Source organism: Macaca nemestrina, chromosome 2 (assembly GCF_043159975.1).
Source record: "Macaca nemestrina isolate mMacNem1 chromosome 2, mMacNem.hap1, whole genome shotgun sequence".
In the NCBI taxonomy this organism is placed as follows: Eukaryota; Metazoa; Chordata; class Mammalia; order Primates; family Cercopithecidae; genus Macaca; species Macaca nemestrina.
Genome location: NC_092126.1, coordinates 105,992,938 through 106,006,243, shown reverse-complemented (window position 1 = coordinate 106,006,243; position 13,306 = coordinate 105,992,938). Strand labels below are relative to the sequence as shown.

Sequence of the window (13,306 nt, the reverse complement as noted above, 5' to 3'; positions counted from 1 at the left end):
GCTCTTAAGAAGGTTAAGAATAGAAAGTCACTCTATTAAAGAAGAGTAATAACAAATAACCTATGGGATCAAAACAAGATAAGAGAACAACTGTTGTAGGTCTTTTACCTGTATAATTCTAAGCATAATCTTTTATCAGTTTTCCATTTTTAGGACATTCTTAGGAATAGAATGCCCCTTATCTGAACTTTATCAGATCATGTAGAAATATATTTTTCAGAAAAATTTAACATTTGAGTTTTATATGTCAGTAATATACTCCTTTAAAGACAGGGAAGCGCCATTCATATTCATTCAGAAAGATGACAAAGAAAATGTTTTCAATAAATCATTAATGAAATATTTCTCCAACATACATAGCACAACTGAGATTCACTTCCAATCAAAAACAATAACCCTCCTGCTGGACAGTTATCTTTCACATTTTATATGACAGAATTATGATAAAAATAGGTTTTGAAGCAGCTTTAGATAAGAATATAACTGAAAGTATGCCAAAGGATTTATTTAGAATTTTCAGATAAGAAAAAGATAAGTTTTTGATTGTGCAGTGCACATACATGTAAATATATTTGCTTTTTCAAAAGCAAATTTAGTATTCTTAAGTTTCCTGAGTGACAATCTCATAAATTTTGGTGGAAATGATAGCAACAATGGGTTATTTCAATTATGCATGGAGACCTCATAACATTTGAGTTTTCTAAAATGTGTGCTCAACAGCAGGTCACCTATCTCTACATCACATCAGAAAATAACAGTACCTCTCTCAAAATTGCCTCAAAGAGCAACAGTAAGAGAAAAAAACAACCATGCAATGGTTTACTCAAACTGCTTTCCCTGCTGAGGGGGTACAATAACTGAATCCGCTACTATGAACAATTTTTACATGTTCATCAATAGTTTATGTTCCAATCTAGTTTTGGTAAGTGAGCACTCAAATTTAACAGGGCTTAAATATGCCATCATCTTTTTTGAAGAGTAATAGAGTAATTTTTAAAAAGAGTAATCTTTTTTGAAGATGATGGCATATTTTGAAAACAATGTGTAAATTTTAAGTTTTTTAAGTCCCATTCTTCCAATCCAGGATATATGCTGAATGCTGAGGCAGTTGTTAAGACGTTCTAAGTTTCAATGATATTAGAAATTAATAATAAAAATAAAGCTGACAGAATTTTAGCATTAAACTTGGTTTAACTATACCATCTTTCTTATGAACAGCACTTCTCTGTTTAAGAAAAGCTCATCTCTGAATTATGCCTACTCACATGAAAAACTGGGAACCATTGGTATGTTTCCCTCGATTTGCCATTGACAAAAGGAACGCTCTGTCATGTTTGAGAATAAAGTTTTCATCTGTTTGAAGAAAACACAAATTTGTCAGTCTCCAATTATAAGTCACTTTAAAGTAATGTTCAAGTAATAAATAGAAAGCAAAAGATGAAATTCCTCTTCTGGTCAGTACAGATAACTTGACTGAACACTCAGAAAAGAAAAATTTAAGCTAATCAAATAACAAAAGCATAAAAAGGCCAAAAGATACTAATTAAAGCCTTGAGGAAAAGAACATATATTTAATACTTTATACAAACAGCCTTAGAACAGTCACTTTTAGTAGTAATATACTTTGGCTAAATGATATTTAAATTATTAACTTTCAGGGAAAACTAGTAAAATTTTAGAAAAATCTCTAGCTTACTTCCTCCAAATTTCCAATTAGCTTGCCTAATGTACTATACATGGAAGAAGTTTAATAATCTTTTTAGGTGTTTAATTTTTATACAGTAAATTTATTATTCAACTGAATTGAAGCTAGACTACAAGACCAAAAAAATTATGTTATAGTAAGTTACAGGAACATATCTAAATTAAGTATGTGTATACTCAATTGTATCACAAAATTATCTAAGCAGGAAAGCCCTGTGAAACAAAAATTTAAATAGCAAAATACAATTTTAAGGTACAAAAGTATCTGCCACAGGGAACAACCACAAAGTGGCCTAAAGCATTAGTTTTAAATTGCTACATAATAGAACCAGCTAAACAGCTGTTTCCTACTAGTTCAAAGGAAAAAAAATCTGTGATAAAGATCACTTAGAGTTATTTTAATTCCAGCAGGAATATCCTTGAAAACTAATTTAAATGTCCTTTTAACATTCATACAAACAAATCTTCTTCAGAACAAACAGAAACATAGAAAACTTTAAAAAGTGATTACCTTGGGAACAGGCTTCTGAAAAAGAGTAGTAATCCATTTTCCCCCAAAGGAAATATAAAAGACTATTATAACACTGAAGCTATTATAGCGTTAAAACCTAGTAATATTAGATTTCATTACAAACCTCTGCAACTGACTTTTCTAAGGCTTTTTGGGGCAAGTGCAATAGTTAGATTTATGCAGATGCTACTATTATAAGAATAAACACAGTCATAGTTCTAATATACAAAAGAAAACATACAAACCTTTGAAAAAGGAGGAAATTCAACTTTTATTCAAAGAAATTGCTTGGTTTAGGGGAAAAAAAACCCCACAACTAGACTCTTTTCCCTGATGTGAAATTAATAACCCATTGGGAAATGAAAAAAGATACAGAAGTATGTATGAAATATTACACAGAATTTTCCAAGTCTTCAAGCAATATAGAAATCCAGCCACAACCTGACCCAGACTGTCCATAAATTTATTAGGAAGGGTGCAAGGGAACAGAATTGGAGTTTGTGTTACTGAGCTTCGTTCTCTTACCTTTTCATTTTGCAAAAGACCACATTCTCTATAAACAAAAGAATATGTTGACAGTTTTAGGCAGGAAGATAGGAGTTTTCATGTATATAGTTGCCTAACCTCCATGCTGAAAGTCATGTTTAACCATAAAGTTAGCCTTAATTAATCTTGTCAATTAAAAATTATATATTACAATATAATTTATCCCCAAATTCATGCAAATAAAGTATTTTCATGCAGCATTAGTTTCATGCAAAAAGTGAACTATAAGTAAACCTCTTCTCATTAAAAGTATATGATCAAACTTGCTTTAATATCAGAACTGAAACAAAAGACGGTAAAATAAGCCTTACCTTTAAAGTATCCACCATAAATTGATTCTCCACCTTTTCCATTACCTGCAAATAATGAGTTACATTAAGCCATAATGAACATTAAAAATATACTAACACATAAATCATTTTTGATAGCTTCAATTTGCTGAAGGAAACCTTGGAATGTTATAATTGCTGCAATAATCAAAATTCTCAAGAGTCCTCAATTAACTTCATCTTTAAAATATATGTCAAATCCCATTACAATAAATACCATAAAAAAAGCCATCTTCACAATCCACTTATTTCAAACAGTAACAACATCAAAAACATTCTAGAACAAAAGCAATCAGACAGTACTTTGGCATTCATTGTAAAGGAATTCACTAAGTAACTATAATATTAATAAACTGCATAAAAACAAGATAAAATTTCTTACGTGGTACTTTGCTTTTTCATACATTCTGGATCTATAATATTCACTCATCCAACAAGTACTCACTGACCACATTTTATATCATACTGTAATTGATACAATATTTAGAACTAAGAGTAATACTGAAATACTTTAGAAACTGATAGATGGAGTTATTAGGAACACAACTTTTAGCTCTACCTTCACTGAAGTCCCCACCCTGAATCATAAAGTTTTTAACCACACGATGGAACGTAGAACCTTTATAACATAACTTCTTCCCAGTTGTTTTCCCAAGGCCTTTCTCTCCTGGAAAAAAAAAAGAAATGAAATTTAATTATACATACATCCTTCCATAGAAAGAACAAACCAATTAATCCTGTGTCAAATCTTGCTGGGCACTGGAAGAGATATAAGAAGTAGATGACATGATAATTTAACATACACACATGCATGCAAACCAAAATAAATAATACAAAGCAGCATGTAAATGTAAAATTGTGTGGTACAGACTCTACATGCTATAGGACATAATATTAGACACACTTGTCACTCTAGTTAAAGAATGAGGTCAGGCACAGTGGCTCATGCCTGTAATCCCAACATTTTGGGAGGCCGAGGTAGGCAGATCACTTGAGGTCAGGAGTTTGAAACCAGCTTGGCCAACAGGGTGAAATCCTGCCTCTAAAACAAAAAAAACAAAAATTAGCCGGGTGTGGTGGCGCAGGCCTGTAGTCCCAGCTACTCAGGAGGCTGAGGCAGGAGAATCACTTGAATCTGGGAGGTGGAGGTTGTAGTGAGCTGAGATCACACCACTGCACTCCAGTCTGTTTTGGAGACAGAGTCAGATTCCGTCTCAAAATAAACAACAAAATTAAGGAGTTAGGGCAAAAATTGCGTATGTGTATCCAAGTAAGAATTTAAAATTTCAGTGTGTTCTAATTTTTATTTTATTTTATTTTTTTTGAGACGAAGTCTGGCTCTTGTCCCCCAGGCTGGAGTGCAATGGCGCAATCTCGGCTCACTGCAAGCTCTGCCTCCCGGGTTCAAGTGATTTTCTTGCCTCAGCCTCCCGAGTAGCTAGGATTACAGGCACCTGCCACCATACCCAGCTAATTTTTGTAATTTTATTAGAGACAGGGTTTCACCACGTTGGCCAGGCTGGTCTTGAACTCCTGACCTCAGGTGATCCGCCTGCCTTGGCCTCCCAAAGTGCTGGGATTACAGGCTTGAGCCACCACGCCCGGCCAGTGTGTTCTAATTTTAAAGTAACATTATAGATGTTTCCCTCCCCATTTTTTCTATTTATTTAAAATTTATTGTAAAATTTGGAATACTAAATTTTTTCAAAGTAGTGAAATTCATAAAATTCCATCAAATCAGTTTTGAATGTGTGCTATTATTTTATAAACTAAAATGTATAGAGAAGATTCCATTACATAATGTAGATTCTTACTCTTTTTCATTTTTGAGATCATTTCTTTCTAATATCTTCCCCTTAAGAAATGCTTCCCTGATTTCATATAAAAGTCAGTGTAAGTAACTCTTTTTTTTTTTTTTTTTTTAATTCACAAAACTAATTTCACAAGTCCATTATAATTTCAGGAAAATATCTATTCTGTTCAGCAAGGTAAAACTGTAAGACACAGCTTCTCATCGGAAATAATAATTCACTTACCTGAGCACAAGCAAAGGAAGTTTTTGCATGTTTTTGGACATATGTCTGAGAAGAGCTGAAACATAATGCGACCAACTGAAATAAAATACATAGGGGAAAGAGTAGTAAGCAAGTTAAATATATCATTTTAATGGGAGAAAGAAACAGGGCTAACAAATTAGAAAGTCTATTTTTATAATTCATTTTAATTTGTTAAAAGATGTAATGGGAAAGCATTTAACTGGGTGATGCCTATGAACAAGAACACCACTTTATTTGTTATTGTTAAAATTTACATGCAGCCAAAGTGGTTCCAGCCCCAAAATTATAGGATTTTAAGTGTGTTTTAAAGGAACTTTGTATTATTAGATTCCTTGTAGTAGTATAGTCCACTATCTGAACTATAATCTTCTTTAAAAATACTCTCAATAGTTGTTTGATTTATGCTTGGGCCCTTCCAGTGATGAGAGTACATCAAAAGATAGTAATTCTGGCCAGTATTGTTAAAAAGAAAGGTCTCTGTCTCTTTATTTTCAGCTTTCTTCCTTTAAGCAAGAACTGTTAAGAGCCACCTTCCTGAATTGCACCAATCACACTTAAAATTCACATTTTAAGCTAGGCATGGTGGCTCACACCTATAATCCCAGCACTTTGGGAGGCTGAGGCTGGGAGGGTTGCCTGAGGTCAGGAGTTTGAGACCAGTCTGGGTAACGCAGAAGAATCCATCTCTACAAAAAATTTCAAAAATTCGCTGGGGAGGGTGGCACATGCCTGTAGTCCCAGCTACTGGGGAGGCTGAGGCAGGAGGTTCACTTGAGCCCAGGATTTCAAGGCTGCAATGAGCTATGACCATGCAGTGAGCTTTGATTGTGCCATTGCACTCTAGCCTAGGTGACAGAGCAAGACTTAAAACAATGCCTCCCATTCTATTCCCTGAGAGAGCAGAAACAGAAGAGGTTATGGTTCCCTACAACAAACACGAAATTACAAGGAAAAGTCTGTAACTTCAATTTAACTATGCCAGAGAAAAATGGTTCTCAAACTTTGGTCTCAGGGTTCTTCTAAAATCATTAATGAGCTTTTGTTTATCTGGTTCATATCTATTGCTATATACCATATTAAATGTTAAAACTCAGAAATGTTTAAAACAAGAATACACACGCACACGTTCCATTAGCTGTCAGGGCAGTGATATCATCACATATTAAAATATAATCTCTGGAAAACTTGACTGTATATTCACAAGAGAGCACAAAAGGTGAATCATAATCTATTACTATAAAAATAGTTGTGACTTTATGGACCTGTTGAAAGCATATCAATAAAATAAGAAATGCAGTTCTGATTTGCAATTAATAACTCTCGAGTTCCTTTTCCCTTTATTCTACAAGATCTTTTCCATTATAAACATTTTTATTTATTCAAAAGGACTTACAGAATAAATAAAAATTAACTGTGGACCAAGCATAAATTATGTTCAGAACAGATACAAAATGATTCTGTATCACTAAGATTGTAATTTATTCCTGGCCCTATTAGTCACTTCCTTTGAGGAGGAAACAATGATACTGCATTATAGACATCTTTAATGGGTAAAGCGGGATCATGTGAGAAGACCTTCCTGTGTCAACACTCTTAGCCTATAGCTTTAAAAGAGCCAAACTATAAAGCATTTTCAAAACTTTGTAGCTATTCTTAAAACCTAAGGGAATGAACAAAAAGACAGAAAGCAAGCAAAAAGGAGGACTCACGACTTGCAAGCAGGGAGCAATGTATCTAAAGTCATTTCAGAATTTTAAAAAAATACCTATAATATCAGTAATAGTAACTATCACCCTACTTATATAGCAACATTTTACCAGTATAATAATTGTATTTTCATCAGTCTTCATAAATCCCTGGGAAATGGCTTAGCTGGTGTCAAGTTCAAAATCATCCAGCTTTGTATACCAGAAAGACTTAGATCTTTGCAATCCCTGTAAGATGGCTACTTTTCAGGACAGAAGACATAATCCAAATAATCAAAACGTAGGGCTCTTCTTAGGACCACAGTAAATTCAACATCAGGTGTTTTTTGTTTTGTTTTGTTTTTTTCAAAAACTTGTAATGCCTCAAAATGAAAGCTGGTCAAAGTTTCAAATGTTCTTAGTTTCTTCTTAACAGATGATTGGAAATTGTGTACCCTCCAGTAGTATAATACACTTGAAAACAGTTAAAATGTGATTACATTCGTATCCAATATTCAGAGAGGGACAGCTAACTAGAGTGGTTTAAAAAAAAAAAAAAAAATCTCGGCTGGGCACGATGGCTCACGCCCATAATCCCAACACTTTGGGAGGCTGAGGCAGGCAGATCACCTGAGGTCAGGAGGTCAAGACCAGCCTGGCCAACATGGTGAAACCCCATCTCTACTAAAAATACAAAAATTAGCTAGGAGTGGTGGCAGGCACCTGTAATACCAGCTACTCGGGAGGCTGAGGCAAGAGAATCGCTCGAACCTGGGAGGTGGAAGTTGCAGTGAGCCAAGATTGCGCCACTGCACTCCAGCCTGGGCGACAGCAAGATTCCCATCTCAAAAAAAAAAAAAAAAAAAAAAAAAAAAAAGAAAGAAAAAACAAATCTCACCTCTAATATCTTACCCTCTTCTAGCTTGGTGCAAAAAAAAAAGTCTTTTGCCCTCTGAACCTCATGGCACAAGGGATAGGGCAGAGGTTTTTATGTCCTCTATGGCATTATGTTGTTAAGAACAAGAGGAAAAATACAACAAAACTGAATTGTTTTCACTTCAATAACATGGTGCAAGGTTAAACATTGGCACACCAGAAAAAAATAATTTTAAAATCCTGAAAACACATATTAACCCAATCAGGTTTGCAAGGCATGACAAAGGCTGAACTATGGATATTCAGACATTAGTTGAGTCTACTTTCTTAAGTTAAAATGTTTGTATATATGCAATTTGAAGGGATTAAAAACAAAAAGGTCAAAAAAACCACAACAAAACAGCATTATGATTTCTACCTTTATAAAGAGGTAACCTAGTATTAATTTCCTTCAAATTAAATCCTGAGATTGAACACTACAGGATACAGACTAGCAAATACTAACTCGAACTGAAGCTCATTAGCAAGATTAACAGGTTTTCAACAAACATTTTTTACTGATGTGTATTATTTTATAGAAAACAGGCTACCATGTGATGATACTTTTATTTTGAAACTCAAAATAGACAATATTTTAAAGGTATGGTCTTTAAAGAAAAAAAAAGGCAATGTGGTTCATTAGTCTAGTTAGTAAATATTTTCGGTGATGGCAAGCATAAACTATGATTACAAAACATATTGAAGATAAAAAAAATTAAGCTGTAATTACAATAAAGAACAGACTGGAATGAATTTGCATAAGTCTCTCTGACTCCCAAACTGATGAGAAAAATGAGTTTGCCAGTAACCCCAACTCTGTAAAGAGTTAAGAACCCCTGCTGATCATGCCTCTTTGGAAACTAACTGCTGCTGACTGAATAAATAAGATCTAAGAAAAATTTATTACTCAACAAACACTACTTATAATTTAGTGGAATTTAGTAATCTTTTAGAATCAGTCAATACTGACTGGGCACACCTGTAATACCAGTGCTTTGGGAGGCAGAGGCTGGAGGATCACTTGAAACCAGGAGTTCAAGAATCAGTCAATACTACTGATAATATTCTTATACATAGTTTTCGTCCACAGAATTAATGTTATGCCAATAAATACACAGCTCTATAATGATAAGACTAAAATCTACAGTTAGTGTAAGCATTAGTATGTTGCTTTTATACATGGTTAAGGACAAAAATGACACAAAGCACGACTAGTTTCTAAATTTAATCCGAAAATACCAACATTCAGATCCTTAAAAGTAAGACAGGGGAATAATATTAAGATTAATCAGGTAGTATCAACACATGTTAAGCTTTGGCTACAGACAGGAAAAGTCTATGCCATGGTGTAGATTCTAATTTGGCCACCAGATGAAAGGAATAAAATCACCAAGTACACAGATGGAATAAAATCAAACATCATCTTTCAATACTGTTCCTTGTTTTCAGAAATAGTTGCACTGGAATTGCAGAGTCAATGGTTTAAAAAGGAGACATGTATTACGTATATAGAAGATATGGTAGTTGGAAAAGTGAGCATCAAGTAGAAAAATGTTGCAGGGGTTGATATACTACAGAAGGCAAAGAGTAGCCCATAGAACAATTAATTACAAGCAAGGGTTGAGGAAAAGGGCAAAGGTTAAGAACAGATCACACTAGGTACGCAGAGAACAAAATTTAGGAAGAAGATTAAGAAACAGGAGCAGCATTTCAATAACACTGGGCCATTTACTCAAATTTACTGAGATCTTACCCATATGTCAGGGAATCCAACAGCATTATATACTATTGTGCCTGAGTTTCAAGAAGAATATAGTGCCTGAGTTTCAAGAAGCTCACATCTTGGCTCGGAATGACACATGGAAATGCAGTTGCTACACAATATGATGAGACATAATTAGTATGAACTAAGGGCACTTATATAACCTAGGTCTGACTGATGTGTGTGAACGCAGAGAGATAGAGACCATGACTGCTTTACTTACCACTATATTCCCCAGAGACTTGCGTAGTGCCTGGTACAGAGTTAGGTGCTCAAGAAGTATTTAATAATACTACTACTCAAAACAAAATTATTCAAAGACAGATTTACAAAATACACTTTCACAAATGAAGGAACACCCAAATACACAGATCAAAATTATTCACTACATACCAGGAAAACGTATGTAAGTGGAGCAACACCAAGATATCAATTAATAAAGCTATTTATTTTTGGAGATAAAAACGGAAAAAAAAGCTTCCTAGTATCCAGGCAGTAGATTCATATCGCTCACAAAGAAAAAAGAAAGACCAGCTTCAGACACCTTACATTACAAACTGGAGACAACTGAGCATGGTCTACCATTTTTAAGGAATAATAGTCTGTGAAATAAGAATTCTATACCTAGTAAAAGAAATACAATTACATTTTATCCCAAAATATCTATTTGAATACACATCCCTGAGATATAAGTCAAAGAATTAATGAACGAGAACTAGTAGGAAGAGTGGCATTGGGCACTGAATCTTAATACCTTACAAAATTAAACCTAAATCACTATAATTATGGTTTTAAAATAAAAGGAAATGAGGCCAGATGTTAGAGCTGCCAGGTATGACAATGCAAACAGTGTTAATTATGGTTTTAAATGTTATCAGTATTAGGAAACAAAGTTAGGTAATGGCAACATTTTTTTTAAGTACCATCTAAAAATGTTCTTCCTTTGGAATAGGTAATGTTCTCATGACTCAAAAATCAGTGGAAAAAGGTACAGGATGAGAAGACTTGTTCCCACCCCTATCAACAGGTACTCACTTTCATTAATTTTCTGTGTATTTTTCCAGTTTCTTTTCATACACAAGCAAATATTGATATATTCTTATTTTTCTTCCTTTAAAAAAATGGTAGATTATGCACACTGTATGGCACCTTGCTTTATTTACTTACTAACATACCATGAACTTTTCTTATGTCTGTGATATAAAAATAATCTATGTTATTTTATTTTTTAAGAGGCAGGGTCTCGCTCTGTCCCCCAGGTTGTAGTAAAAAGGCACAACCTCTGCTCACTGCAGCCTCAACCTCCTGGGCTAAAGCAATCCTCCTGCCTCAGCCTCCTGAATAGGTGGGAACATAGGGGCATGCCACTATACTTGGCTAATTTTTGTATTTTTGTTGAGACAGGGTCTCACTATGTTGCCCAGGGTAAAAATAATTTCAACTGGAGAAAGGTAGTGGGGAATCAATAAAAACCAACAAGAAGGATTTGGACTGGTGAAAGAAAATACATATCCTCATACTTCATAGTGGGAATCAACAGGTAGACTTTCCTGAAGCAGACAGAGAGGAAATAAGGGTTTAAGCATACTTTTCTTTTTTTTTTTTTTTGAGACAGAGTCTCACTCTGTCACCCAGGCTGGAGTGCAGTGGCACGATCTCGGCTCACTGCAATCTCCGCCTCCTGGGTTCAAGAGAGTCTCCTGCCTCAGCCTCCCGAGTAGCTGGGATTACAGGCACCTGCCTCTACACCCAGCTAATTTTTTGTATTTTTAGTAGAGACGGGGTTTCACCATGTTGGCCAGGCTTGTCTTGAACTCCTAACCTTGTGATTTGTCTGCCTTGGCCTCCCAAAGTGCTGGGATTACAGGCGTGAGCCACTGCGCCCAGCCAAGGGTTTAAGCATACTTGAACAGGTATTCACCGGTAGAACTAACAAAATTATACATCTTTCAAGCTTCTTTGGTGGGAGGGGCAGCAACCTAATAAAATATATAAAACAAAGGAAATAGCAAAAAAAACAAGAAATACAAGACCAAAACAACTTAATTATTTAGTCACATGAAGCTTTTTCCATGACATGTCCATAAACACCCAGCTAAAGGTTTCCTGCAGATAGTACAAGCAAAAACTCAAAAGAGAATGTATTTACTGGCTCATGTAGTTATGACAAAGGATATTAGTGCAGATCAGAGAATCAAAGAGCCAAGATGTCAGGAAATGAGGCCAGATGTTAGAGCTCCCAGGTCTGACAATGCAAAAAGTGTTAAATACCACTTATTCATCCCAATCACTTCATATAGTCATAAATATTTTCATTAATGAATAAAGCTAAAGATAAATTAATCACTTAGGAAGGTAAAAGGAAGAATACCAAAATTTAGAAAAAAGAATTATAAGATAGTATGTAGAATAAAAAACAGGCCCAATAAAGAAACTAAAATGCTGCTAACTATCCAAAAGAGTGCTGCTATTAATTCTTCAGATACAGATGAATTACTTCTAATCTTCAAGTAACATTAAAGTGTAACGCCATATCAACTGTTCTAGAGCACAGCAAAAGATGAAAAGTTTAACTTTTTCGAAACAAAGTAAAATTGAAACCAAAGCCTGGGAGAGATGACATAAAACAAATTTAAAACCCCATATGCCAATCTCATTTTAAAAGAGACACTATTCAATATTAGGAAATCTAATATAGTTTATTGACATGAAGGAAAAATCCTATAAAAATCCCATGAGAGAAAAAAAAAAACAAAACCTATGATAGAAACCAAAAGCCCACAGTGAAATTCAACATTCATATCTACTACAGAGACAAAATATATTTTAAAAAAGAAAAATATAAATTAGAAAAAAGAAATTCAACATTCATTCCTTTATATAACACGCATATTCTCAGATACCTTTCAAATCAACCATCAGCAGTATGTTTAATGGTGAAACACTCCTATAACATTAATTCCACTTAAGAAGAAACAAGTCAAAAGTAGTTGTTAGCATCACTACTGTTTAATGCTGTTTCAGAAATTCCAGTCAACGCAAGCTGGGCGTGGTGGCTCACGCCCATAATCCCAGCACTTTGGGAGGTTGAGGCAGGTGGATCACCTGAGGTCGGGAGTTCGAGACCAGCCTGACCAATATGGAGAAACCCTGTCTCTACTAAAAATACAAAATTAGCAGGTATGGTAGCACACTCCTGTAATCCCAGCTACTTGAAAGGCTGAGGCAGGAGAATCACTTGAAAGCGGAAGGCAGAGGTTGCGGTGAGCGGAGATTGTGCCATTTTGTGTTCCAGCCTGGGCAACAAGAGCAAAACTCCATCTCGAAAAAAAAAAAAAAGGAAATTCTAGTCAATGTAAGTAGACAAGAGGACAATATGAGAGATTTACAAGTAAAAAAGAGCACATTTATCATCATTTGAAACGTTATACACCTAGAAAGTCCAAAAGAACCAACTGAAATACCAACAAATACTGAAGTTGTTGATATTGATATTACGACAAACAAAAACAAGTAGAAAAAAAAATACAGTAAAAATCACATTCTCAAAAGCAACAAGAAACATTCTAACCACATAACCATAAGAGTATAGGATCTATAAAAACAAAACTCCAACTTTCAGAGGCATAATGCCAACCTGAATAAAGGGAGAGATACCTTGTTCTTGGACAAGACTCAAAATTGCAAATATGCCCAATATTCTCTAGAGTAACCTATAATAACTTAATTGCAACCTTCAAAAATACCAGTGAGACTTCTGAGGGAACTTGACAAAATGATCCTAAAGGTTGTCGGAA

The 13,306-nt window shown here is 34.6% G+C and overlaps 1 protein-coding gene across 5 annotated transcripts in view; it reads right to left on the bottom strand.

The window, feature by feature from the left end:
- The window catches only part of LOC105480275 (natural killer cell triggering receptor), a 49,051-nt gene that overhangs the window by 25,941 nt on the left and 9,804 nt on the right, over positions 1-13,306 (bottom strand). For 4 of the 5 annotated variants that reach the window (XM_071091504.1, XM_011738879.3, XM_071091503.1 and 1 more), the window contains exons 3-6: positions 5,127-5,201; positions 3,650-3,757; positions 3,073-3,117; positions 1,266-1,353 (exon numbers count right to left, since the gene is read on the bottom strand). In XM_071091504.1, the coding sequence (XP_070947605.1) occupies positions 1,266-1,353; positions 3,073-3,117; positions 3,650-3,757; positions 5,127-5,201 (316 nt within the window). Of the gene's footprint in view, positions 1-1,265; positions 1,354-2,740; positions 2,769-3,072; positions 3,118-3,649; positions 3,758-5,126; positions 5,202-13,306 lie in introns of those variants that run through there. The other variant, XM_071091505.1, reaches the window with a different exon arrangement.